The sequence below is a fragment of the Mesoplodon bidens genome (assembly GCF_964165515.1).
Source record: "Mesoplodon bidens genome assembly, chromosome: 11".
NCBI classification, from domain to species: Eukaryota; Metazoa; Chordata; class Mammalia; order Artiodactyla; family Ziphiidae; genus Mesoplodon; species Mesoplodon bidens.
The window spans coordinates 14745173-14772702 of NC_138167.1; the positions used below are offsets into that span (position 1 = coordinate 14745173).

A 27530-nucleotide genomic window follows, 5' to 3' on the forward strand; every position below is an offset into this window, starting at 1 on the left:
AAATTTGCACTTTTGTTCATTCTTTCTTGTATTAGTGAACTATACCTGAATGAGTACAGTATAGTAAAAGCAAAATTTTGTTCCACTGTTATGAGACAAGCTATAGAAATAACCTCTAATGTGACTTTTTTCTTTTGGAAGTTTCACCATATAGTCTAGAAGTGAGGGGAAAATAAATAAAATCCCTCGTTAAGTTTATAATAATAAAAAAACATGGCAAGCATAATAAAAATTATTTCTCATTTATGGTTTTTCTCATTGGTGAGCTCATCAGCCTAATGCACAGCTTTATTAACTTGTCTTTTGGGTCTCTAACAATGTACTATGTATTTCAAGTTTCATAAACATCTCTGCCCCCAGGCAGCAAGTTAATAATGTGAATCTATACTGTGCCGAGATTAATGTTTTATCATTTTCCTGGGTATATTTTGTGTGTTTGCCTTGTAGGCCTGTAATTTATTCCCATAACTTTATATTCTATATTGTAGCGACTGATTAAAAACAACCCTTCAAAGATATATGCTTAAAAAGCATATGATTTTTATAGCATAGTTAACAATAATGTATTTATGTGTATCATCATTTATTCAAGATTTTTTGAGTATTTCCTACGGTTGTTCTAAATGTCTTCATGGAGTTCACATTCCAGTGAAGAGAGAAAGAAGATAAATAAAAAACTAAAACATACAGTGTATCGGCAATAATTGGGGTGGTGGTGAGGGGAGACAGTGGTGGAGTTCCAGAAGGAGAAGAGAGGGCTCTGGGATGGGTCAGGGTGGGAAGCACTTTAAAATAGAGCAGTCAAGGAAGGCTTCATTGATGAGAAATTGAGCCAAGTCTGAAGGATGTGACAAGTGAGCCGTGCATTTGTCCTAGCTTTAAAACGGTTGCACATTTATATCCTACCAGCAATGTGGGTGGATTCCTTTTATAACTTTTCTGTGTCACCACTTATATACTAATGTAGTTTCAGTGAATCACATGTCAGAGGGCTTTGTAGAATGCAGTCTATATGCCAAACAAATGTATGCTGTTTTTCTGTCTAATTGACATTTTTCTGACATGTGGACCAATTTCTGATTTGCTTAGGATAGGGAAGCGTGTTGAAAGTAAAGCAGTATATATACTCTGCTGTTTAATATTTTCTTTTTAAAACCTTACAGAGAACTACCTAAACAATACATGAATTCTTCATTCATACATGAAAATCTTTTGATTTTTGTCAAAATAAGTTTCAAGAAAATTTATTCTGTTTCATGAGAACATTTAAAATTCTAATCAGATGTTCAATTATCTCTTAGATGAGAAAGAAGAGGGTATTCTGGGAAGCATACTGTTGCCTAGTTTTCAGATAGCTATGCTTACCTCCGAGGATCACATTAATCGCAAATATGCTTTTAAGGTAAGGAAATAATCATACTTTTTTATTCTGTATTTGAATCTTGCACTGATTAAAAAGTGGATATTGACCATGGATTATTACAAAAAGATATTTTAGTAACAGTTATTTTTATATTTAAAACATAATAGTGGGGCTTCCCTGGTGGCGCAGTGGTTGAGTGTCTGCTTGTCGATGCAGAGGACACAGGTTCACGCCCCGGTCCGGGAAGATCCCACATGCCGCAGAATGGCTGGGCTCCTGAGTCATGGCCGCTGAGCCTGCGCGTCCGGAGCCTGTGCTCCGCAACGGGAGAGGCCACAGCAGTGAGAGGCCCGCATACCGCAAAAAAAAAAAAAAAAAAAAAAAAAAAAAAAAAAAAAACATAATAGTGGTCTTAGGGTCGAGGAGGAGAGTGTCCCTTTAATTAGGCAGTACATGCTCAAATGTTTAGGGGCCAAGCGTCTTTTATGTCTCTACTTTCAAATGGTTCTAGTTAAAGCAAATATGTTAAAATGCTAATAATTGATAGATATAGCTGTAGGTGTCCTGGTGATCATTGTACTATTCCTTAAAGGTTACTGTATGTTTGAATTTTTTCATAGTAAATTTGGGGGTGGTGTGTTATTTAACATAATACATGTGCGTTCATGATTTTATAGGATATTTGCAAAGATATTCTTGGGTCTAAGTACTTCATGAACATCAGATAGTTTTGAGAGAATATTGCAGTTGAAACATTAAATCTATTACTAAATCTAAGCAGACCTGAGCCTCCCTCCCCTAACTAACAATACCCACCCATCTCTGTGATGTGCTGGCTTGTAGAGCGCCCTCAAGTAAGAGGCCACTTGAATGCTAAGTTGGTTATTTTTGTTTTCAAGGACCATGCTGCATTCTTTGCTTTACGATTATGGCTGAAATAAATTTCAGAAGTCACCTATTTTTTTTTTTAAGTCAGTGTTAAATTAAGAACTCTGAAGGGTTTAAATTTTTCATTTTAAGGAAGAGAGGAAATACAAGGGTAACATTCTGTTATTTAACAATGAAAATGTTTGCACCATTATAAAATTGATTCAGTTTTTAATTCCTGTCCACTTTTAAAGAATACTCGGGACTGCAGCTGATTTACAACTTTTGCCAATTAATGTGTTACATTATTAGCTATGGAGAAAAGAGAGGGAAAGGCAGAGTGGTGGGAGGGTGATGGGTGACCTCAAAGAGAATGTAATATCTGAGCAAAGACCAGTGGCTACAAGGGCAGTCGCTACCCATTTCAATAAATGTTATTAACAGTATGAACCAGCGAAATGGAATTAAGTATTTTAAGATGCTATAGCAAACTCGAATACCGATAACTTAAAGTAATAACTTTTTAAAAGTACACTGCCCAACTCTATGATACTAACACTGTTATTTGGGCACAGGTTTAAATTTTTTTGTTTGCTCATCAACTTGTCAAATGTTTATTGAATTTGTACTAGTCATAGGACATTTTGCTGGGTTCTTAAACTCTAAAAAAACATAGATTTTAAAAACTATATAAATAAATAGAATGTTAAAATAGCAGTAAAAGTGACCATGCGTGTTAAGTATACTGTCTCTGTAATTATTGGGTTTAATTTTGATTGGATTTTATCTATAACGAGAATAATGATTTCTATTTCAAATTCTCTTCTCTGCCATGTTGTTTTCTCTGAATTTATGAGCCACTTTTACTACTAAGTCCGTTGGCACTGATGCTGCTGCTTTCACAGTGGTAAGTAGAAACTATAGACAATTGTTGAACAAAACTGTGGAACTTAAAGCTAAATCGGGAACTTTGCCATCATCTTGTAAATATTCCCATTTGATGGATCACGAGCTTGGGTGTGGTTTGTTAGTGTCTTGAGTCCTGGCTACACCTGGGTCTTCTGAGCACCAGCCCAGTGTTCCTTCCGTTGATCACAGATAGGGGCAGTGGTCTTCATCCATTTCTCCAAAACCCCACTCAGCCAGTCCAGTGACACTTGGTGGTGGTTTTAATCATTTTAACAACCGGTGACATTTGACCTGTTTCTTTCGCGTGGTTTCCGTAGATAGTGTTACATCCCTTACGTGGTCAAGTGAGATTTGTTGGTTCTGTAAGTTAATTTGCTCACTGTGTTGATTGAATTTATTTATATCCTGATTCTGAAAAAGATTCTGAAGCAGCTAATTTGGCATTGTAGGTAAAGCAGATAGTCAAGATCTCTGAGTGAAGTGTGTGGCTCCAGATATACTCCTCTCGTCTCTTTAGACTGACTCTGTGCTTAGTACCCTTCCTTCTGCCTCATTCTATGCTGAAATAGCTTTTGTTTCATTTTCCTTGTCCTTCAGTGTCTACCAGGGAGCTGTCACAGGCATTCTTAAATGGAAATTAAGAATGGTTTCCCCCACAGAATTCCCCACCCTGGCCTTTGTTTTCTTTCTTTCTTTCCCCCCCCCCTTTTTTAAAGAAATTTTATTGAAGTCTAGTTGATTTAACCATGTTGTGTTCATCTGGCTTTGTTTTCTGCTCTGATGTAGCTACTGCTGCTGTCCATCTTTGCGCTGCAGGCCCAGGGCTAAGCTGAGCACTCAGTGCTTGAACTTGGGTAGCTATCCCTCAGCAGCGCCTTCTTTGTGTTGTTTTCTGTTTCTCTGGATAGAGGCAGATTGTCACCATAAAGAAAGAAACCTACTTGCCCGTTACATAGGCCTCAAACCCAGTGTATTTACATTTTAACTCTGAAACTTGAGAAGAAAAGCTAAAGGGCAGTGCCATTTTGGGTCATTTATAAATCTTTTATGTTTGTGTATAGGTGTCTGTAAGGATTAGTCAAAATGCTTTAAACAGCAGCACCTTTTAAGGGCTAAAGGAATTGGTAACACAGGAGGGAAATGCTATGACATGTACATTTCAATGAATTGTGTTGCTGGTTGCTCTGGAACATACTTGAATAGAGAGATGTGAATTGTAGTAAATGGAAATTGCTAGAGATGTGTGCATGGAACAGGGACGGCCAGGTGCTTCCTTTCTTACCTCCTTCCCCTCCTATACATCTTTTTTTTTTTTTTTTAAGAAAAAGAAAAATGGTAAAGTTAGGAGAAGAAATGTAATATGTATATAGTTTATTGAATTGTATTTTTCTTAAGTCCCTCATTTCTATATCGGTATGTAAGACAAGTCTGCTTTCTTTGAAATTGGATAGTAATGATCTGTGTAGAGAGCCACTAATCTTTCTTTCTTTTTCTTTTACAGATACCATATTTCTATTTAAAATGATCGTGCCATTTTCAATCAGGCAGCCCATCCAAACATGCGGACCTATTATTTCTGCACTGACACAGGAAAGGAAATGGAGTTGTGGATGAAAGCCATGTTAGATGCTGCCCTGGTACAGACAGAACCTGTGAAAAGGTAAAGGCTTGTAGGGAAAATAATGGTGATTTCCACTTCCGTTTTATTCCATGCCTTGCAAATATGTCATTATCATAGTACATATCATTTTAGTAGTCATGATATGAAACCATTTCTTCCTCAGAAAGCAAGGATTAATTCATGTTTTATATTAAACGAATACACCTTTAGTTAGTTTGAAATACTACCTGCATTTTTATTCCACCTTCCCTCTTTATTCATTTTCACCTATCAGTGTACTGAGGTGAGTCCAGAATCCTAACATTCCAACTGAATGTTCTTTCTTCTTACAGAATTACGTTTAATTTCCGGTAAGTACATTTTCAATTGCTATCTTAAAAGTACACAAGACAGTGTTTTTTAAGGTTCTGAGTCTTAGAAGAGAATTTATAGTCATGAAGTTAATTTCATTGTGTTTTTATATTATGTTTTATGTTTTTCAAGTTTAATAAATTAAAATAAAACTTTTTGATGAGTTTCATTTCTTTGGCATTTCTGGGTTAATTCTGATTGTTTTATGATGAATGTCTCCAGAAAATAGTTCATCAAGCGTTTAGATTATTTCTAAGTATATCTACTTCTTGATGAATTCTACCTTCTTTCTTTTAAAACTCCAGGGCTTAGATTCTTCGGTAATATAAATATGTACTGTTAAAATTGATCTAAGTGTGATTTTTTCCCCTGCTTTAACATATGAATCATTTTAATATTTGACTATATTAAGAACTAGTGAGAGGAAATCTGTTTCTAAAATATGTAAATAGCAGCTGAATAATGGGCTTACAACATTTTTGTTATATATTCCTATAAGTTGAAGAAAGATCTATGATACAGTTAAATTTTTCTTCCAGTCAGCAACAACTGAGTGCATATCTCATATAAGGAAGATCGCTAACTTGCAAATTTGATCTTTTTGCTCTCTTCTCAGGAAATTATAGGATTGTTACATTGTAAATCTTTTTTTTTTTTTTAAGTGTACCTGTTAATAAAGTCTTTTGACTGTGTTGGTTAAAAGACTCAAGCTGATGCTATATAAGTAAATTTGTGTTTATTTTTTAAAGTATCTATTCCAAATTAACTTAACTAATCACTAGTAATTAGAGCTAGGGAAAAGTATGGAGAAAAAAAGGAAAGAAGGTCCAGGGTTGAACACTGGGACACCTATTTTTAAGAGTAACCACCTCGGGGCTTCCCTGGTGGCGCAGTGGTTGAGAATCTGCCTGCCAATGCCAGGGACACGGGTTCGAGCCCTGGTCCTGGAAGATCCCACATGCCACGGAGCATCTAAAGCCGTGCACCACAACTACTGAAGCCCGTGAGCCACAACTACTAAAGTCCGCGCTCCTAGAGCCCATGCTCCACAACAAGAGAAGCCACTGCAGTGAGAAGCCCGCACACTGCAGCGAAGAGTAACCCCTGCTCGGCACAACTACTGAGCCTGTGCTTTAGAGCCCGTGCTCCGCAACAAGAGAAGCCACCGCAATGAGAAGCTGGCACACTGCAACAAAGAGTAGCCCCCGCTCGCTGCAACTAGAGAAAGCCTGTGCACAGCAACGAAGACCCAACGCAGCCAAAAAAAAAAAGTAACCACCTCAACCGTATACATTTTCTGGGTTGAGAGCTAATAAAAGGAAAATCTGCTTTTGGAATTCCACGTGTAAAAAAAAAAGACCTGAATGGACATAAAAATGGGGTGATTATGATTGACAGCTAGAGAAAATTTGTAGGTGAAAAAAATTCATTGAAAATCTTAAGATAATATTAACTTAAGAGTAGACTTTTCAGGGAATTGTTTAGAATACAGAAATCAATATAATAATTAAGATATATGATTGCCAGATAATTTCAGTATTGTGTGTTCACTTATCCCAGAATTTCAACTTCCATTTTCTTTTCTTGTATTTTCCATTCTAAAAACTAATAATTACTCATAATTTATGGTGATAAAGATGATATTCAATATTTTGTTTTGACTGTGACAACTATTCGTTGAATATGTGCCCACAGCAATTTTTAGCCAGTTGTGTTGATATAATTTGCCCTATTAGCCAGGAATTGTTGAATACCACCTATGTGCCCAACCTGGTGTCAGTCACCATTATCCTCTAGAAATTATGTCCTTTATTCTACTTCTAGCTCTTAGCATTTTTATTCTGCCCTGGTAGTCTTAATCATTCAATATGAAGGTACCTAATTACTATGCTATTTCATTTCATAAGATAGGGAGATTTTGTTTACTTTGTTTTAAGGTATTGGGCTCTTTTTCCCGTATGGCCAGAATACTTACAAATGTTTATCATGGCATATCACCTAAGAGATAGAACATCCAGTTTTTAACTAGGCAGTTCATTTCTTCTAAATTTATAAAGTATTTAACCTGTGAACTACAATGTCATTGTCCCCGAGTGTGCAGAACATTGATGGCATTAAAATTCTAAGCATAATATACATTCTCTGAATAATTTCCATCTCTGGGCCCATTATTTTCATTTTCTATACTTGCATGTATTTTCTGCAGTAACTTAAATGTCAGTTTTTAAAATTGGATCACAAGTTTTACATTATTTATGTTATCTTAGCATACATTTCTGAATCAGTTTTAGTTCCACTTAGAGAAAAGTCAGCATGTGTCTTTTTTGATTACATCTCTTAAATCTTTGAGAAAAAAATTGAGGAAAAAGTCATTGCAGTTCTAATTTAAAATAATAGCTTTTGGTAGACTAGAGGTAACTAATTTTTAAAAACCTTTTCAGATATTTGATATTCAGTGTTAAAAAATCCTCCCCACCCCTGAATTTAGCACGGATGAATGTGCTTTTAGTGTAGATCTTCTCTGACTTTTATCTTTCAAGGGAAAGAAGCTCTATAGGATATCTTAGTAAACTTAACAGTGTCTAATATTCCTTCGAATCTGGAAGCTGTGAGTTTTATCTAACATAAATATATGGATAGTCCATAACTGTACTCCAAAGAAGATAGTCACATTTCCTTTTATTTTTTCTCACTGACTGTATTCCTAACTAGCTATCTCTGTATAGCTGTATAGGATATGTATAGATTATGTATTTTCTACACATCACTGAAACTGGCAGCAATAGCACACTTAGGACCCAATAGGAGCATTATTATATATTGAAATGTGCAAGGTTGGCCAGTTCCCGAGAGGGGCCTCCCTGGTGTGGTATGATCTTGGCAATTTCATGCAGGTTCAGACACTCAGCTTGGTCTTGTCAGATCCTGGAAGTGATTGGTCTCAGGGAAGCTGATTCTCATCAAAAAGACCCAGATTGGGCTTCCCTGGTGGCGCAGTGGTTGAGAGTCCGCCTGCCGATGCAGGGAACACGGGTTCGTGCCCCGGTTTGGGAGGATCCCACATGCCGCGGAGCGGCTGGGCCCGTGGGCCGTGGCCGCTGGGCCCGCGTGCCCGGAGCCTGTGCTCCGCAGCGGGAGGGGCCACAACAGTGAGAGGCCCGCGTACCGAAAAAAAAAAAAAAAAAAAAAAAAGACCCAGATGTAACAGCTGGCATGGTGAGCAATAAAACTGTCCACTGGCCCAGGCACATACTGCTGAGCAGCCCATTCTTCCTGCGGTGATGTGGACACGAGATGCCAGATTCTAATCCACAATTGCTCGATGAGATGGAATGGTAGTGGTAATAAAGTCTGTGGCAGCCACTGATTTACTCATGTAGTCCCCACAACAATCTTGTCTCCTTGGTGCTACAATTTTCCCCATTCACCACAGAGAAGATTGAGGCTTGGTCAGTTTCTGCACCTTGCCCAAAACACAGCTAGTAAGAGGTAGAGCTGTCAGCTGAGCACATGCAGTCTGGCTCCAAGAGCTCTTACCTGAAACTCAGGTCCTCTTGAACACAGACACAGAGAGTTAATCAGTCATATGGTTCAGATCTTTGATAGCATCAGAGTGTAATTTCCATTGCCACAAACCAGAGTCATGTTTGTCTCGTGGTGAGTTAACCCTCCTGGCTGGAAACCATGTTATTTCAAATGACGAGTTACTGTGGTCTTTTAAGTGTGGATTTTTGTGGTTTCACTGTCAAAGGGCAGTCTTATTTGCTTTCTTTCCAGATTTCTAATGGTGGGGACACTCATCACTTTTTTTCCTCTAGTGCTTTATACGCTGTGTATTTTAGGTTTAATTTTTTTCCCCTTTCTCTTTATACATTCTGGTGTCGTACTTGAATTTTCATACTACAATACTGGGGATTTGTGCAGACTTCTCCTCTGTGACCGTTTCGGGGGTTTTTTTTGGTAAAGTCGAGGGTAATTTTATATTTTTCCTAGATTGAATCCCAGAAATAACATGTGCATTACTTCATCTGATTTACTCTGGCTTTCTTCTCTGATTTCAGAGTGGATAAGATTACATCTGAGAATGCACCAACTAAAGAAATCAATAACTTTCCCAACCATAGAGTGCTCATTAAACCAGAGGTCCAAAATAACCAGAAAAACAAGGAAATGAGCAAAAATGAAGAAAAAAAGGCATTAGAAGCTGAAAGATACGGATTTCAGAAGGATGGCCAAGATAGACCTTTAACAAAAATTAACAGTGTAAAACTGAATTCTCTGTCGTCTGAATATGAGAGTGGGTCAACGTGCCCGGGTCAGACTGGACACTACAGGCCAGTCAATGTGAATAGTCCAGAGAACAAAACAGTCAATGTTAGCCTGGCAGATCTTAGAGGTGGAAGTCACCCAAATACAGGGCCCTTACACACAGAGGCTGATCGAGTCATACAGAGAACGAATTCAATGCAACAGCTGGAACAGTGGATTAAAATCCAGAAGGGGAGAGGTCATGAAGAAGAAACCAGAGGGTAAGTGTCTTGTTATGTGTTGTGAACCCAGGTTTCTTTCCTGTTATGTTGGTGGGAGACTGATTTCTGAGATACCAATTCAAAGTATTAAGTTCAAATTGCGTTTGAGATATTACAGCTTCGTTACTCATCTTGTTTTGATGGTAATCACATAGCAGTGTTTTTTCTCTGCCTCTCAGTACTCTGTCACCCAACTTGACTTACAGCAAGGAGTCATCCTCCCTGGCCCAGCACAAGAGAAGGCGTAGGCTGTGGGTACAGATCATGTTTGTTTGGGATGAGGAAAGGAGCAAGACCTAGCCTCACCCCTGTACATGCACACGTGTGTGCACACATACGCACGCACACACACACACACACACACACAGAGTGAGAACTTGTCTTCACTCTCCCCACTGCCCTGCTGTTTTCCACTAGTAGCTTCTGCAGCTTGATGTCATGCAAAGCTCTCCTGATACATGTAATGTGGAAACCAGAAAGGCTTAGGCTCTCTAGTTCTCAGTCTCATTCCTTGGCTTTCTTAAACTCATAATGCACATGGCTAAGTATTATATTTATTCATCTAAGCGTTTATTCATTCATGTACACATCTGTTCTTTCATATACTTATTGTATAACTACTCTATGGTAATCATGGGGCCAGAAAGTGAAATACTGAAAAGATATAGTCCAGATTTCTCACAAAGGTTCTTAGTCCACTAGAGGAGAAAGTTAAACAGACAGGTACAGTATATGGTGACAAATACAGTGATGGAAGAACAGGATGTTGTAAGAAGATGTTTCGGGGACAACCAACACAACCTAAGGGTTCAGGAAAACCTCTTTGGAGGAAGTGAAATATGGGGCAAGATACGAAGGATGGTATGCTTGTCTTGGTTTACATATGCAAAACTGATAGAGCTGGGAAAGGACTCTGAAGACATGAGTCTGGCTTAGGCACAACTGCTGTGATGATGGATGGGAAGCGAGGCTGGAGAGAGAAGCCAGAGGAGATGTGTGCAGATGGGTGTTTCAGCAGTATCATCCCTGCTGCAGAATCTGGAGAATGAATTGGAGAAAGTTCAAAAACTATTGGAATGAGTGAAATGAGGAGAGGAAGGGGATGTATTCACGATATAATTGACAAGGCTAGTTGGGTGCTTGTTGGATGTGCTTGATTGCAAACTGGTCTCACTCAAGTCTAATTTGAGCGGCTGGGGGAAATCAAGAATGACGCCCTGCTTTTTGGTCTGGTCATCAAGCGTCGCCCGGTGCCTTTCACTGCATAGAGAAGGTTTGGGAAGAGAGAAGGTAATGAGTGATTGGACAGGTTAGATCTGAGGTGCCTGCAGTCTGTACCTCCAAAGAGAGATCTGGACTTGAATAAGATTTGGGGTGTCATCATTATATCAGATATGCTTAAAGGTAAGGATGAAAATCAGAAAGAACATTTACATTTAAAGGGAAAAAAAGGCTTCCCTGGTGGCGCAGTGGTTGAGAATCCGCCTGCCGATGCAGGGGACACGGGTTTGTGCCCCGGTCCGGGAAGATCCCACGTGCCGCGGAGCGGCTGGGCCCGTGAGCCATGGCCGCTGAGCCTGCGCGTCTGGAGCCTGTGCTCCGCGACGGGAGAGGCCACGGCAGTGAGAGGCCCGCGTACCGCAAAAAAAAAAAAAAAAAAAAAGGAAAAAAAACGGATGGTGGGCCTGCAAAGGAGACCAAAAATAAGGGCTAGAGGAAACGGAGGAAAAGCAGGTGATTGTGGATGAGAAAAAGTGTTATGTTGTTGTTAGGTGGGAAGCTGGTGATGCAAGATTTATAACGTACTTTAATGAACTAACAGTAAAATTAACTGAAGACTTCCTGTAACTCTTACCTCTCCATAGTAGGAAACCAGAAAGCAATGAGTCACTAATGTTTGGGTTAAAAGAAGATGACCTTTTGTAATAGTGGCATGTCCTTCCGGTCTGGGTGGTTGTCTGCCAGTCTCTTCTCTCAGGAGTGCAGCTCAGCCAGGGCTGCAAAACCCGACTCCCGTGATGTTGCTCACTTCCGTTTTCTTCTCCTCCACCCTCAGTGCTCACTTTTCTAATTTTCTCAAGGGACAATTGTGAGAAACAGTTGCTGTTTCAAAAATAAAATTTGATTCGACAGAAGAAAAGCCAGAGGTAGTTCTGGGCGGTGGCGGGGAAGAAAGGATGTTTGAAAGTACTTATAAAGGTAATTGTTTTCAGGGAAACAATAATGAAAATCCCAGCCAGAAGATTTGCTGCATCTCTACCCAGCTGATTAAATCTCACTTCTCAATAGAAGCACTTTTCCTCAAATAAAATCATACTTTCTTAAGGTTGAATGGGTATAGTTAAAGGGGTTCAGTATCTGGAAGTTAATTTTTTTTAATTGTTGAGCCTAAGTATTAGTTTTCAAGCACTTGTTAAAGTCCTTGGTTGGGTATAATTAACACACATAAAGGCTCTTTATTTTGACTGCAGACCTTCCAGCTTCTGAAGGCTAGTCTTAGGTTATTTTGAGCTAAGGTTTTCTCCACGTTGCTCCACCAGCTTCAGCTTCACTGGCTGGAGTCCAGTTTGGATCACTGAAATAGATCATCTACATTATCATATGAACTTCATGCTTAAGAAACAGTTGCGAGGTTTTATAATGAAATAATTTTTATTGGTGGGAAGAAGCATAATAGTAATACGTGGTATAATTCGTTTTGTGAAACTTTATGAAAGGCTGGCTTTTATTCCTAAAGTTCTGATAGAAAGAATAGAGGTTTAATATGTAGTCATATAGTAGATGCCTGCATCTGTGAGCAGAGCCTGAAAGTTTCTTTGTGAGTCGCGGGCAGCGTTCAGATGCCTGAGCCTAAGCCATTGTTCTGCGTGGCAGAATCACAGGTCAGGGTTTTCATGGTGTTTGACAGGCAACTGCTGATGAATGGAGCACTAAACCTGATGCAGGCACTTACAAAGTTCGTTTCTTAAGCTTTCACTTAAGAGTAAACCACACTTTGCTTAATTTGAATTTCTTTGGGGGAAAACCACTGAAGGAGAATGTAGTTTTTTTAAAAAGAGGTCTCAAAATGGTAGAAAGTATACAGGATAAAAATAAATATACTTGATGACAACCAGATTTTCCATTAAAATTCTCCAAAAGGAGTTCGAAAGATGGCAGAAGAGCCTTTTATACTTTGTGGTCCCTAATTAGCCAAACTTGGTAGGAAAATAGCCTGTTGTTAATGATCACACGATAAGTGTTCAACTTCAGTATCCATCTCTGCTCACGTGTTATGAATGCTTGGGTTTTGTGTAATCAGATTTTCTGAACTGGAGTTTAAACATTAGTCCACAGGCAGTTTTTCATGTATTTTAGATCGAAAATGTGTGTCCCCTCTTTATATGATTATATATGATCTTTTTACAGATTTCCAAACAGGATATAAAGTTAATATTATTTATGTTTTCAGTATATGCTTCTATGATATAGTTCTATGCCTAATCCAGAGCTTCTTGCACAGCAAGGTCTCTATAATACTTCTTGAGTTTATGAATGGCCAAATAAACCAAGGTATATTGGAGTACGTTGCTTGAGTGCTAGGACAGAATTTCTTGGATCATCTTCCCCTGTCTGACACGCTTCCAGTTTCTGGCTTAATGGAGAAGGTAGGAATAGGAAGGGAGACCAAGCAGGGGAAAATTAGGAAATGTACATGAAGAGAAAGCAGCAAAAAATTAAACTCTTTCTACTGCTTATATCAGAGTATTATTGGGTACTTTTCTCCCTCACTTCAGCCCAAAAGTCATCAGATGGTTGGCCCCTGTGTAGTGGTTCTTGCGGTGGAGGTATGGGAGGGAGGGTGACGGGGATAAATTTTGAGCAAGACTGTTTTAAATCAAGACATTGAAAAGCGGAGGGGTGATCAGCATGATGAAGGAAATTCAATTCAGGGGAATGGTTGAAGAAATTGGAAATATTTCAAGTACAATATAAGACATGGGATTTTAGAGTTGAAGACCACTTTGTGATCAGATCGTCTTCTAGATGAGAAAGTTTCAGTTGGCCAGATATCAGTAGCATGTGAAGGACTCTGGCACTTTAAGATTATGTCCTTCCTTATTTAGGGGTATCTTTTTATCTTTAAATATATCATTGCAATAGAATAGTAACGTTTTTTAAAAATAATTTTCATACTTTTGGCACAAATTTTTAAATAGAAAGTTGATAACCCCAAGTATTAAAAGGAGTATGATCTCTTGGTCTTCGCCACACACACACTTGAACATTCTCTCAGTCCCAGAAGTGTAACTTTTCTAAGGTCTCCGCACTTAGTGGGAAAGCAAGAATGAAAGCTTGGCCCTCCTGGTTTTTGATCAACTGCTTTTCCCCACTTGACTAATAATGAAGTTCACTAATATTAAAGCATTGTAAAATTCCAGAGATTTGCAGTTTTGTATCTGAAATATTATATTGGAAGTATTTTGCCTTTAAATAATTAAATTTTGAGCTTTGGCTTCAAGTCATTTTTATTTCTCAAATTAAGAAAAGTTATCAAGGGAAATTATTCCTTCAGGCCACAAAGGTACTGATTGATGTACTTCTTCCCATAAACAGTCCTGCTGTCAGAGGGACATGGTACAATAGAGCATCACCACCTGCAGTCCTTCATGTCCTGTCTTCATACTCTTAGGCACAACTCAAAAACTCTAGTGTTCCATCCACACGCAGAAACCCTATTTAACTATTCTGGTGAGATGTGTGAAGATGAGATTCTAGGAGTTTATTTATGTAAAAACAAATAAGATATGAGGACAGACTTGAGATGAGATCTTGAACATTCTTATTTCTGAAAAAAGTTTAATACTCTTCTTTCTTGCAATAAAACTGTACCTTGTGTGGAATTAAGTCTTTTATGTGAGTGACATAGATGCTGTTCACTTAATATATTAAATCCATTGAATTGAATTTCATAAAAAGATTAAAATTTGTTCATTAATCACTTGTACCCTGTATAATATTTTGGTCTTTAAAAAAAATAAGCCCTAAGTATATGTTTTACCTACCAAGAGGGAAAAAAATTTTACTCTAATTTAGAATCTGGGAAACAACTCTCCTTCATTTTTACGTTCCAATTGTTCTTTTATTTCAGAGTAATCTCTTACCAAACATTACCAAGAAATATGCCAAGCCACAGAGCCCAGATCGTGGCCCGCTACCCTGAAGGCTATAGAACACTCCCAAGAAACAGCAAGACCCGGCCGGAAAGCATCTGCAGCGTAACTCCTTCCGTTCATGACAAGACAGCTGGACCTGCGGCCGAAGAGAAGCGGAGATCCATGAGAGACGACACCATGTGGCAGCTTTACGAGTGGCAGCAGCGTCAGTTTTATAACAAGCAGGGCACCCTCCCTCGCCATGGCACCCTGACCAGTCCTAAAACCATGGTTAATATTTCTGACCAGACAATGCACTCCATCCCCACGTCACCTTCCCACGGCTCCATAGCTGCTTATCAGGGCTACTCCCCTCAGCGAACCTACAGATCAGAAGTGTCTTCACCAATTCAGAGGGGAGATGTGACGATAGACCGCAGGCACCGGGCCCATCACCCCAAGGTAAGACGTCTGCTCATCCAGGGTTCACTGCTCCTCCAGGGATGCTGCGTTTTACTTCTAGTACACGTTTCTCTCTCTCTGAATGGGAGAGACAAGAAAATGGGGAGGAGGTAGGCAAGGCCAGCTCTTTTTTTGTTTTAAAAATTAAGGAAGAGTATTCTGCAGTGTCAGAATCTCATGTAGAAAACCTAAGCTTGCAATGCTTCATCTCTCAGGAGCAGCTCTTTGGAACAGATGCATTATGTATTCTTCCCTGCTTGATAGCATGTCTCATCAGCTTTCTCTGTAGGTTAAGACCACACACATTTTGATGGGCCCTTCATACATACAAATTCCACACCCACCCTCTTCTAGCATCCCTGCAGTCTTGTGTCAGGCCCTTCATGTTCTTTGTTAAGATAAAAGTGCCAACCTCAGGACTTTCCTGGTGGCGCAGTGGTTAAGAATCCGCCTGCCAGTGCAGGCGACCCAGGTTCCAGCCCTGGTCGAGGAAGATCCCACATGCTGCAGAGCAACTAAGCCCGTGTGCCACAGCTATTGAGCCTGCGCTGTAGAGCCCACAAGCCACACTGCTGAGCCTGCGTGCTGCAACTACTGAAGCTCGTGCACCTAGAGCACGTGCTCTGCAACAATAGAAGCGTGCGCACCGCAACGGAAGAGTAGCCCCCTCTTGCCACAACTAGAGAAAAGCCCATGCGAACAAAGACCCAACACAGCCAAAAATGAAATAGATAAATAATTTTTTTTTAAAGTGCTAACCATATCTTCTAACCAGCAGAAGATGTGACATATTGAAATACTCCTCAGGTGCCCAATTGCATATTAAAGTAACAATGCTTACTGATATATATACTTTTTTTTTTGTCCATGCCTCATGGCTTGCGGGATTTTAGTTCCCTGACCAGGGATCAAACCCATGCCCTCATCAGTGAAAACGAGGAGTCCTAACCACTGGACTGCCAGGGAATTCTCTACGTATACTTTTTTTTATACTTTTTTAAAAATTAGGTTATAGAGATCATGCTTTAATTTGCACCTTAAGTTGGTATAAGCCTTGCTTAGTAGATTTTTTGAAGTGAATTTGAGTGCTTTGCATCGATCAGCTTTTCATAATGCTGAAGCAGTTGTTTTGATCAGTCACCCTATGTGCAGCTGGGTCTCTAATGTCTGTCCTAAAGTGAAAAGGAATTTTCCTGTCACTTTCTTTTTAATTCTCAAGAACACCTTGCTTTATTCCATTTTGAAAAGCACCTTTTCTTATCCTGGCGATGGGCTGACTCCTTGGGTTACATCATTGCATAAAGCATTTGCTTGATTTTTCCATAAATAAGCATTAGTTAGAAATTAATAAGTCAATCAGGAATTTTCTTCTGGAGGAAGCTTTAGTTCGTCTCACCAAAAAAAGCTCACTTTGAACTCTGCTGTAGCAAAGGTCAATGTTTTGTCACTTTGTACATCCAAAGACTAATAAAAATAGTAACAGTATTCGAGAGAAATCTGATCTAATACAAATTATTAGTGCGTGGTTGATGAGTGTTCTCATGGCCAAAATTTACCATCTCTTGCAACAGCAGATATGAGATGCGTGTGTGCTCTCTAGCCAGTTTTCCCAGTCAACTAAACATCTCCTCCTCCCGAAAAACTTCTCCAACATCGCCAATTTTTCTTTCAAACTGTCCCATCATCTTCCTTGATGCGATCAGTGGTTCTCAAAGTAGGGTTCATGGACCCTTAGGGAGTACCTGGGGGGTACCTGAGGGTCCCCATGACCCTTTCAGGGAGCCTGTAAGTAAGGTCAGAACTATTTTTATAGTAATAAGGCATTATTCATTGTGTTACCATTTTCTAATAGTGCGAAAGGAACAGTGGATAAAAGTACTAGCACCTTAGCCTAAGTCAAGGGAATGGCTCAGACTATACTAGTGGTCATTGTAATGCCTCACTGCTACAGACTTGCCATAAAAATAAATCCCTTTGATGAAACAGTAAAAGATAATTTTATTCAATCTTGACTTTTCATTCCATAGCATTTTAATATTCTGTGTGATGAAATGGGAAATGTACTTAAAGCATTTCTCTCTGCATACCAAAGTGCTAATAGTTGTCTCAGGCAAAAACACTTGAGTGGTTATTTGAGTTGCCAGCAGAACTAGCTCCATTTTTGTTTTTGTTTTTGTTTTTGTTTTTGTTTTTCAGCCTCTAAGTTTTTATTAACATGAGTTTTCAAAAATAAGCATCCAGGGGCTTCCCTGGTGGCGCAGTGGTTGAGAGTCCGCCTGCCGATGCAGGGGACACGGGTTCGTGCCCCGGTCCAGGAAGATCCCACATGCCGCAGAGTGGCTGGGCCCGTGAGCCATGGCCGCTGGGCCTGCGCGTCCGGAGCCTGTGCTGCACAACAGGAGAGGCCACAACAGTGAGAGGCCCGTGTACCGCAAAAAAAAAAAAAAAAGCATCCAGGGACCTCCCTGGTGGTGCAGTGGATAAGACTATGCACTCCTAGTGCAGGGGGCCCGGGTTCGATCCCTGTTCAGGGAACTATATCCCACATCCGTGCCGCAACTAAGGAGCCTGCGAGCCTCAACTAAGACCTGGCACAACCAAGTAAATAAAATAAATATTAAAAAAAAAAACCAAACAAGCATCCATACTAGTGTTGTGGGATGAGGGTGGGAGAAGAAATTCTGCTCTATTGGTAATAAAGCTCCAGGTTCATCCCGTCATGGATCTCATAGTCCCCCAGAGACACGTGGTCCTTAAAAATCATGTACCACTTCTTCAAAACAATCGTGTTCCAATGGGTGCCAGTTTGGGCTGCAGTCAGCCGCTAAGGTCCCCAATGGTATCATCAGTATTGCATTTAACTCGGACCTTCATCCCTAGACGGTCATTGCAGACAACCTCGATCATCCTGGCTGGAACTCGAATCACCCAGAACCATCTGACACCACAACCTTGTCACTCTAGTGCAGAGCCCAGGCCTTTTTTTTTCTTTCTTTCTTTCTTTCTTCTTCTTTTTTTTATGAAACACCATTTTTACTTGAAAGAACGAATGACAAACTATAGCTGTTCAGACTTGGTATTTGACAGACACTCCCTCAGAGTGAAATGTTAGCCTGTCACTTCAAGGAAAGCAACCCACAGTATCTGTCACGGACTACAACATTTGAGCTTTCAAGCAAAAATTAGAATTTTGGAAATCTTGTATCTGCCTCTGTGAGCTTGACAGCTCTCTGGTGCTTAAAGATCAACAATGGTACTAACAGATAGGCGCCACTGATCTTGTAGACTAACGTGCCAGCATTTGGAACATCTGCATAACTCACTGAGCCAGTATTTTCCGCATGGCCAGTGTTTGATGTCTCAAAATCATGGATGGGTAAAAGATTCATTTAAAGTGCAAATAGACCGATGAATGGATGTCAGTGTGACAGAGTACAAGAAGTTCATTGATATGGTTTCAGATACCACTTTGCAACTAACCTTTAAGAAAGTACCACTTTTTGACCTTTAGTGCCGTATCAAAGAAGAACATCTGCAAATATCCAAAAAAAGCTATTCAAGTTCTCTTCCCTTTTCCAATTATGTATATCGAAGGTGACTTTTCTTCATGTACTTCCCCTAAAAGAGATGATCACAACAGATCGTATACAGAAGCAGATATGAAAATCCAGCCAGACATTAAAGAGATTTGCAAAACTGTAAAATAATGCCACTCTTGGGCTTCCCTGGTGGCGCAGTGGTTGAGAGTCCGCCTGCTAATGCAGGGCACACGGGTTCGAGTCCTGGTCTGGGAAGATCCCACATGCCATGGAGCAGCTGGCCCCGTGAGCCACAATTACTGAGCCTGCGCGTCTGGAGCCTGTGCTCCGCAACAAGAGAGGCCGCAATAGTGAGAGGCCCGCGCACCGCGATGAGGAGTGGCCCCCACTTGCCACAACTAGAGAAAGCCCTCGCACAGAAATGAAGACCCAACACAGCCATAAATAGATAAAAATAAATAAATAAATAATAATTTAAAAATAATAATAATAATAATAATAATGCCACTCTTGTCACTAAAATCTCCTTTTTAAGGATGTAAAGGGCTCCTGAGACCAATAAGTTTGAGAACCACTGAGCCATACTGTATGGAATTACTCTGTTCATCAGTGTCTGTATTTTAGTCCTGAAGTTTTAGTATCTGTCTTCTTTCATAAGCATCAATAGCAATTTTAAATGGCATTTTATAATATAATTTTCATCACTGACATTGACCACAGAATTTATACTGTGCCTTTATCTTCCTAGCACGTGTATGTGCCTGACAGGAGGTCAATGCCAGCTGGCCTAACCTTACAGTCCGTTAGCCCCCAGAGCCTCCAAGGCAAAACGGTGAGTACGATATCTTTATTTACCGTATCATGTTTTATTTATGTGCTACACATGATAGCACATATCTGACATAGCTTTTAAGTTTAAGTGGAAGAGATGCTCATCAGTAGAATTTGGAATCATGTTGCCATTTCAGTGTCTTCCTGATACCTTTCCCTGAATGTCTGACTGCCTAAATACAAGATGCTGTTTTCCAGAGTCTTTATAACCTGGGAGGGTTTCTTTACTTCATTGAATGTTAATTTCCTCTTCCTTAAAACGGAAGTTGGAGTACTTCCTTAGGGAAACAAATCCAGCAAGCAACTCTGTGTCTGTAGTCAAACCACAGGCCTGTCAAGTTTCTCCTGTGGATTTTTATATAGATTAACTACCTTAGAGCAGAAAAGAAACTGACTTACATATTTATGCAGAGAAAGAGACACTGTTAGAAATACTAAGTTCAAGCAAGTACTTACCTTTATCATTTCATAGTCAGTGTTATTCCTGTTATGTTACCAGGAGTTATGTTACCAGGACACTATTACTCTTCAAATTAAAGAGAAAAGGTGACTTTTCATCACTTCCTTTTATTTTAATGGCATTCTTTTATCAGGGGAACTATGCTTTCATATTAGTAGGTAGTCTTAATTTCTGTGAAGATATGATTTGAGGACCATATAGTTCATTATTTAAAATCCTCTTCCTGCAGTAATCAAAACAAGTTTATCTTCTATGTATTTTTCAAACATTGTTTTATTTCATCTCTTACATGCTTAGATATAAGGTAGATTTCTTGGCTTTAAACTACTTGTGGTTTACTTATTAAAGGCGATAGATATTGCTTGACTATAACTAAAATTTTTTAACTGTTAGAAATTTTAAACATTAGATCGTTGATCTGGCAAACAGACCTTAATCATAAGATAATGCTAAGTATCTTATGAAATTTTCTCTTCTACCTTGCACCCTCTAGTGGATATTTAGGACAAAATTTATTTACCACCTCCTCCTTTTGGAGGAATCAATTGTGCCTCTTTTTATTTTGCCTCAAATTTAAACATCTAGCAAACTTATTGTAATCTTTCATGCTTTTGAAAATCTCTTTAACTCCATAAGTAATAAACCAGAGTTTTTAGATTTCTTCTTTTAGTATTTCTGTCAAATATCCCTCTGGGTCTTAGACCATCTAATCCCTTACCCCACTCTCCTTTCTCTCTGGCAAGACCTCTAGAGCTTGATATGACGACATAAGATATGGACTGTCTCACAGTCATGAGGTCACAGGATGTGGTTGGCCTCAGAGCAAAAGCTTCTCTTCTTTTCCTGTTAAGAAGTTTCTTCTTTAAGTCACACATGCACACACATTCTTTGACTGTTAAGAAGCTATTATCTCGTCTGTGTGGATACTCAGAGAATCCAATAGTAACTATGGTTTACTTCTGACATTTTTTCCTCTTGAAGGCGATAGCCTTTAATGTAACTTCAAGTAACAGTTAAAATTGGTTTGTAACAGATGCAGACTACTATACATAAAACAGATAAGTAACAAGGATTTACTGTATAACACAGGAAACTGTATTCAATATCTTGTAATAACCTATAATGGAAAATAATCTTAAAAAATATATATATATGTAACTGAATCACTTTGCCATACACCCGCAACTAACATAATATTGTAAATCAACTATACCTCCGTTTTCTATAAAATGATTTGTGACCCTAAAAAAATTTTTTTTTATGGACAATAAAGAGCAACAGAAAATGAACAGAAGAGAGCTAAGTGTAACGCTGTGCTGTAGGCAAAACAAGTCAATCTCGGGAACGCTTTTTGGCTCGGAAGTTTTAAGAGCACAGCTGTAGCTCTTAAGTGAGCAGAGTCTCCCTGTGGTCTCTGTGCAGTTTTTAATCATAACAAAGCTCAGTCAAACACCGAATGATGTTTTATGGCCTGTAAGACTGCCAATGACCATACTTTACGGCATTTCTAACGAAAAAAAAAATATCGGATGGGCCTGTTAAGGAATTGTATCTACCTTTGAAAGTTTATTCCCCTCAGAGATCAGAGTAACCAATCAGGAACCAAAAGGTTCTCTGCTCTCCGCCAAGGGTGGAAGGAGGGTTTATGAGCACATGGAAACTTTCTGTGTGTAGTAAATACATTTTTTTCTTCCTTAAAAATAAAAACTGGTCTTTTGGTCAATATAAAATATCCTGTAGAAACACTAACAGTGACATTTAAAAATATAACTGGGAAGCAGTTAATAGATCTCAGGTACTGACTGAGCTTAATGATGTGAAGATGTCATCCAAGTTTTACATGAATTTTAATTCTTTTTGTTTACCTTCTGTTCTCTAAGATAGAGTGTTGGGCATGCAGGTATTGTTCTATTGCTATAAAAGTCTTAGGTGTCATTTTTAAACATCTCATTAAAATATATTTTAATAGTAGCTCTCATGTACAAACCTTTATAATGGTGGGGTTTTTTCTGGCACTGCACTTTTTTATACTTAAGATTTAAATATTCTCTCATGAGTTCTGAGAAAATGCCTTAATAGACTGTTGTTTTGCTGTATCTTACGAAGTAATACTGTTCCTTCTATTTCTCTAGATATCTATGCATTTATGTATGACCTATCATTATAGTGCCTAGGCACTATGTTTGATGTCAACCATAAGAGGAAACTTGCCAAGAAATCTTGGTTTAATATCTGTCACTTAAGACCACAATTAATCTGTTTTCCACTGTTTGGATTCTTAAATTGTACTCCTTCAGCCAGAGGAGCTTACGCTGCTGCTTATAAAGCTGAGACGGCAGCAAGCGGAACTGAGTAGTATCCGGGAGCACACGTTAGCACAGCTCATGCAGCTAAAGCTCGAGGCGCACAGCCCAAAGGTCAGCTCTGGAGAGATGTGTCTGTGTGTCTGCTCTTGTCACTCACGCTGAGCCATTCATTATTAATCGGTTTGATCAGCGTCATTCCCGTGAGCATGAGCCCATCCCACCACGGCGGCATCTCCTATTGACCCTTTGAGAATTCCCTTGGTTATACGTTATGAAAGGAAAACGTGGGTCGGCTGCATTTCTTCGTAGCCTCCCACCCACCCACTCACCCACTCACCCACCAACTTTTGGTTGTGAGGGAGGAAATGCGTGCAGACTTCAGAATACTATTGTCATTCCTCCAACGCTAACTTCCACCCCCAGTAAAACAGAGATTGAAGAGTCCCGTCGTTTCCCATAAAGTAACAAGTTGAGAAGTGATTAGCGTTTTCATAGTACTGCCTTTTAAATGTCAAAGATTAATTTCGTGTGTTCTTGATTTTTAAAATGAACACACGTAAACATTTCTCAAAGGGTTTAATAGCCTCTGGTTATATGAGAAACATCCAAAGAAGTAGTAACATATTGCAGAAAAGAATTAACATGTAAAGCTTCTAACCTTGAGTCTGCTAAAGCCATTTGAAGGATTTTTCTGCTTAATGTTTCAGCTTATATGCATGTCTACTTAATTTCTTACAAAACTAAGTGTAATTTATAATCATTGAATGCATCATCTGTGCCGTTTACAGGGGAGCATGTGTGTGGAAGTCGTTGTGTGCTGTGGTATAATATAGGTTGTGACAAACTACCTGTTTTCCCTGTTTCAAAATTGACCTTTTCATGAATTCCGCACCCTCTTTCTCTGTCCATTTGTACCTTGATTGATGCCTACTAGAATGAAATCCTTTCACATCACCTTCAAAGGAACACCATATATTTGGATCATCAGGTGGGCCTTGAAGAATTTTTCTTACTTATCATACCTTATGTTTTAATGTTTTCAATGTAGTACAATTTTCAGGCTACTCAGATCTTCCTGTCATTTTGCGTTAATAGTGTGACTTTTATAAGTGGCAGGCTAAGAGACCCCTCACCAGGGGAATTCAGGAATACCAGAATAAGCAGGTTAGAAAGGACAGTTGTGGAGATGAGGTGGGATACAAATGCCAGGTCTCTGGAAATTGAGAGCCTGGATTCTCTAGATTTCTTTTTTCTTATCCCAAGAATACTTGTACTTATTGGCTTGTATCAGCTTGGAGGTGACCTAATTAAAGATATAGGCACCCAGCTGTGAATGCCTTGTTGAAGGCGGCCAGGAGGAGGTGGGTGTGGTGTTCTTTGTATTCCCAAGGGGAGGTTAACGATGGGTGAGTGTTGAAAAGTGAGTGGAAGTTGGTGAACAAGGACTGACACTCCTAAATGTTGGCATTTATGAACTTACCTGTTAATATTTAATTTTAATATGATGAGGATTTTTTATATGTTCTTAAACATAAAATTTCTTCTAGTGAATGCTTTCTTTTTGCATATAAATTAGGCTAGAATTTTCTTTAGCTTGTTTTCAAAACGTTCAAACTTGAATATTTTATCAGATGAAGGAGGTTACTGCGGAAAATGCTGTCAGACAGTATTTACATATTCATATTTGCCCTGTTTGAAACAAAATAATAATGTACTGCTTTAAATTAGTTATATTTAAAGAGGGATTTTTCATTAGGATAACCCTTGAAAAGATGTTCAATCATGTTTCTTTTAATTTTTAAAAGAAATATGCTTTTGTTAATTTGTAATTTATTTTCCCACAAAATGTTTTCATCATAGTTTTGCCTATTGGGATGCTTTAGAAATCAGCATTTCATGAATCCAAACTCTAGTCTTCACTTCAGAGACTGGTGCTATTAAATTTAACCACAGTGTACATTATACAATCTAATAAAGACATGTTTGCCAACAAAATAATAAGATAAGCCTTCCCTCAAAATTCCACACTGCCAGAAAGCTTCTAAGATACATGGGGAATAACTTTCTTAAAAGCACCTCTGTCTATAAAGCTAGAGATTGTTCTGACAAACAATGGGATATTACAAAAATTAGGGTTAAAAACGATGATATGAATGAGACTCTGAAGTTATCTAGAATCTCTGGAAATAAACTTAGTGGTTTATTAATTTATTGTTAATTTACTGCTCACCTCAACAAATCAAAACTGGCATTGCAGACCCATAGAACTTGAGCAGCTCTTGGGAAAGGACAGGTAAATATAGCGAAAAGACCACCATTTGCTAAGATGATGCCTCTCCTCACCTCCCTTTCCCGGATTGAGCTGTTTCTTCCCTTGGCCTCAGTGGCCCAGATCCATCCAGTTGAGGCTTCTGTTCCTGTCCTTTGCTCCCTTGGCAAGGTGACTTCTACAATCTCAACTTTTAGGCGACACGCTAAGGAGTGCCGCTCTAGAAGGTGGAAAAGGCAAGGAAATGGCATCTCCCCCCTAGAGCCTCTGAAGGGAACATGGCCCTGCCCACGCTTTGGTTTGAGCCCATTGAGATGATTTCAGACTTCTGGTCTCCAGAAGTATAAGATAATAAATGTGTGTCATCTTTTAATTAATTAATTAAAATTAAAATCTCAACTTTGTATCGATCCTCTCTGTCCTGTCAACATGTCAGCAGAGCTTTTCCAGTAACTCACCTTTTTATTATATTAGATCCCAAAATAGTTACATTATTCCACTTTTAAAATTTTGTGATAATGAGAAGAATTGTAGAATTTGATTGTTTAAATGATGATTTGCATTGAAATAAGACTATTTCTGATGGCAAAAATTGGACCATTTTTAGATAATAATTAGATAGTGCATAAAAAAAATGGTGAGGGCTTTGCCCAGAAACTCAGATATACCTAAATGTGTACATCCTTAAGGTTTCCTAAGGAAAAACCTCTCTTTAAATAAATCAAAAATTTTTATGATTTCAAATAATTGCATTTAATATAAATGAAATATTTACCTTTGAACTGTCCTGTATTTTACATCAGTAGTAAGGTTATTAAGTTATGTAGAAAGAATTCTTGGTAATTTTGAATTTTAATGAAATTTTTCACTCAGCTCAAACATTTCCAGCTTTTAATCTTGTTACTGCCAGTAGCTGATTCTAGGTGACCAGGTTTATTTTTATGGGCATTATTGGTTGCCTGGGTTTATAAACTGATTCACGAGTTTTATATAATTATAAATTTGAAAGTAGATTTTAAAACCTGAAAGTCAGAGGCTCTGGTCACATTATATAACTGTATTTCATACCAAGAGAACATGTACTAATTGATACTCTTTCAACACTTATTCTGCTTGCTCAAATAAATCATCAGAATAACCTAAGGCCAATATTTAATTGATTTCAATTCTCTTAATCCCTATCGCTATTCATGAAAAATAGAACCAAAGGGTAGTCTCTGAGTTACTTCAGAGGTAAATTCATTTCTGATATTATAACAAATAAAATATAAAAATGCCTTGTCTGAAATTCTGAAGATTTACATATTATACAGTCAATCGAAAACTCTTGACTTCTGGTGCCATATCACCATCATGAGGACAAGTCATGTACTGAAGTGTCTTTAAAAATAACAAAAGCTATACTAATTATACGGTATAATTTTCTTCTGCTTTTTGTTTTACTCTGAAGGACGCTATTACAGTTTGTTTATGTTTTTATAGCCCAGTTAGTAGACTATTCAGTGTCTACATTTCTTAAGTTGAGCCTAGGTTTGTCATTTTTATGAATTTTAAGATAAAGCCCCAAAGTATAACCTGTGAAAGTATAATAAGCCTAACTGGGTACTTTATGAACCTCATCCAGGTTCTATTTCGAAAATGAATAAATACATGATATATCAGTAACTCATTTTCTTCTCATTTAGCTTAGTCATCACTGAATGTTAGAGAAGCTTTTGGGTACTGTTTAAGTGAAACTTGGAAATTTCATCCTACAGGATACCTCTGCAATGGATTTGACATTGTCTTTTCCCTCGTTCACTCCTCTACTACCAGAATGTAGGAGAGGGGAGAAAGGCTATAAGTGCAATCTTGCAGTGACCCTGTACTTGCCAGGAAGTTGGAGTAAATTCGAGATTATCAGCAGTTGTAAGGGCATCCCCTCCTGAAGAATGGAGTGTCCTGTTGCCGTTCTTTGACGGTGAGGGAAAAGAGACTGTCTTGATACATTTTCTTTTTTTTCTCAGAACAGGGCAGATTGAGCATGAGTTTTAGAGCTGTATGACCCTGCTGAACATGTATTTGATGACTAGGAGTTCCTAGTATTTCGTGGAGCCACGTGCACATCATCTGTTTGAAGCCAGCGTAACAGGTCCCCATAGAAGCTGACTGTTATCCACTGCCTGCTGTTCAGCTGGGGCATATATATCCACTTCAGCAGCTCTAATGTGGCAAGTAGGGACTTCATTTTCTTACTCTTGTCCCTTATGAGGATTTCCTCCGCTGTCTAGTTCTCGGCTCCTGTAGTCTGGACCAGGACCGGTTTTACTGAGCAAAGGAATGAAGCTGGGATCGTAGAAACTAGAGCGGGGGCTAAGGAGAGGGAACTAGGCAAGGCCTCTGTGGATGAAGAGCTAGAGCAGGGGCTGGAGCTTCTTCGATCAGTCGTAAAGGGAGGATTTATAGGACTGGGGAGATGAGGCCATGTTCCCGTCCCTTCATCCATCTCCTTCCCTCCATTTGTTTCTTTCTTCCTCACTTGCTTTTTCTTTCTTTTTCTGTTAGTGATTGAAGAGCAGTTGTGGGGGAATTTCTGCCAGCTTTCCATGTAGGCCATGGTAACAGAAAATGAGATGCTTAAGAACTGAGATGAAGAAATGTGTAGGGAGGGATGGACAGAAGGATCTAGAGACGTTCAGCCCTTCACAGGCCTTTTGCAAGCACGCTGCCCCCTGGTGGGTACTGTTGAGCGTATACCAACCCTCTTCTCCCTCTTTCCCCACCTCCTTGTCCCCCCCCCGACCTCATCCCCCCCACAGCCACCAGTATGATTAAACAGTCCAGTAGCCAGCCTCCCCGTTACAGAAAACCTGATACAATAAATGGAGCTTGACTCCTACAGTTGTGAG

The 27530-nt window shown here is 39.0% G+C and overlaps 1 protein-coding gene and 1 pseudogene across 9 annotated transcripts in view; one reads left to right on the forward strand and one right to left on the reverse strand.

Moving 5' to 3' along the window:
• The window catches only part of PLEKHA5 (pleckstrin homology domain containing A5), a 238676-nt gene that overhangs the window by 156077 nt on the left and 55069 nt on the right, over positions 1-27530 (forward strand). For 7 of the 8 annotated variants that reach the window (XM_081249183.1, XM_081249188.1, XM_081249193.1 and 4 more), the window contains 5 exons: positions 1302-1402; positions 4684-4799; positions 9173-9640; positions 14772-15237; positions 19525-19608. In XM_081249183.1, the coding sequence (XP_081105309.1) occupies positions 1302-1402; positions 4684-4799; positions 9173-9640; positions 14772-15237; positions 19525-19608 (1235 nt within the window). Of the gene's footprint in view, positions 1-1301; positions 1403-4683; positions 4800-9172; positions 9641-14771; positions 15238-19524; positions 19609-22364; positions 22485-23307; positions 23362-27530 lie in introns of all 8 variants that reach the window. The other variant, XM_081249187.1, reaches the window with a different exon arrangement.
• Positions 17924-18204, reverse strand: LOC308625687 (ubiquitin-like protein 5; annotated as a pseudogene). Its single transcript has one exon. The product of its transcript is annotated as a ubiquitin-like protein 5 (transcript).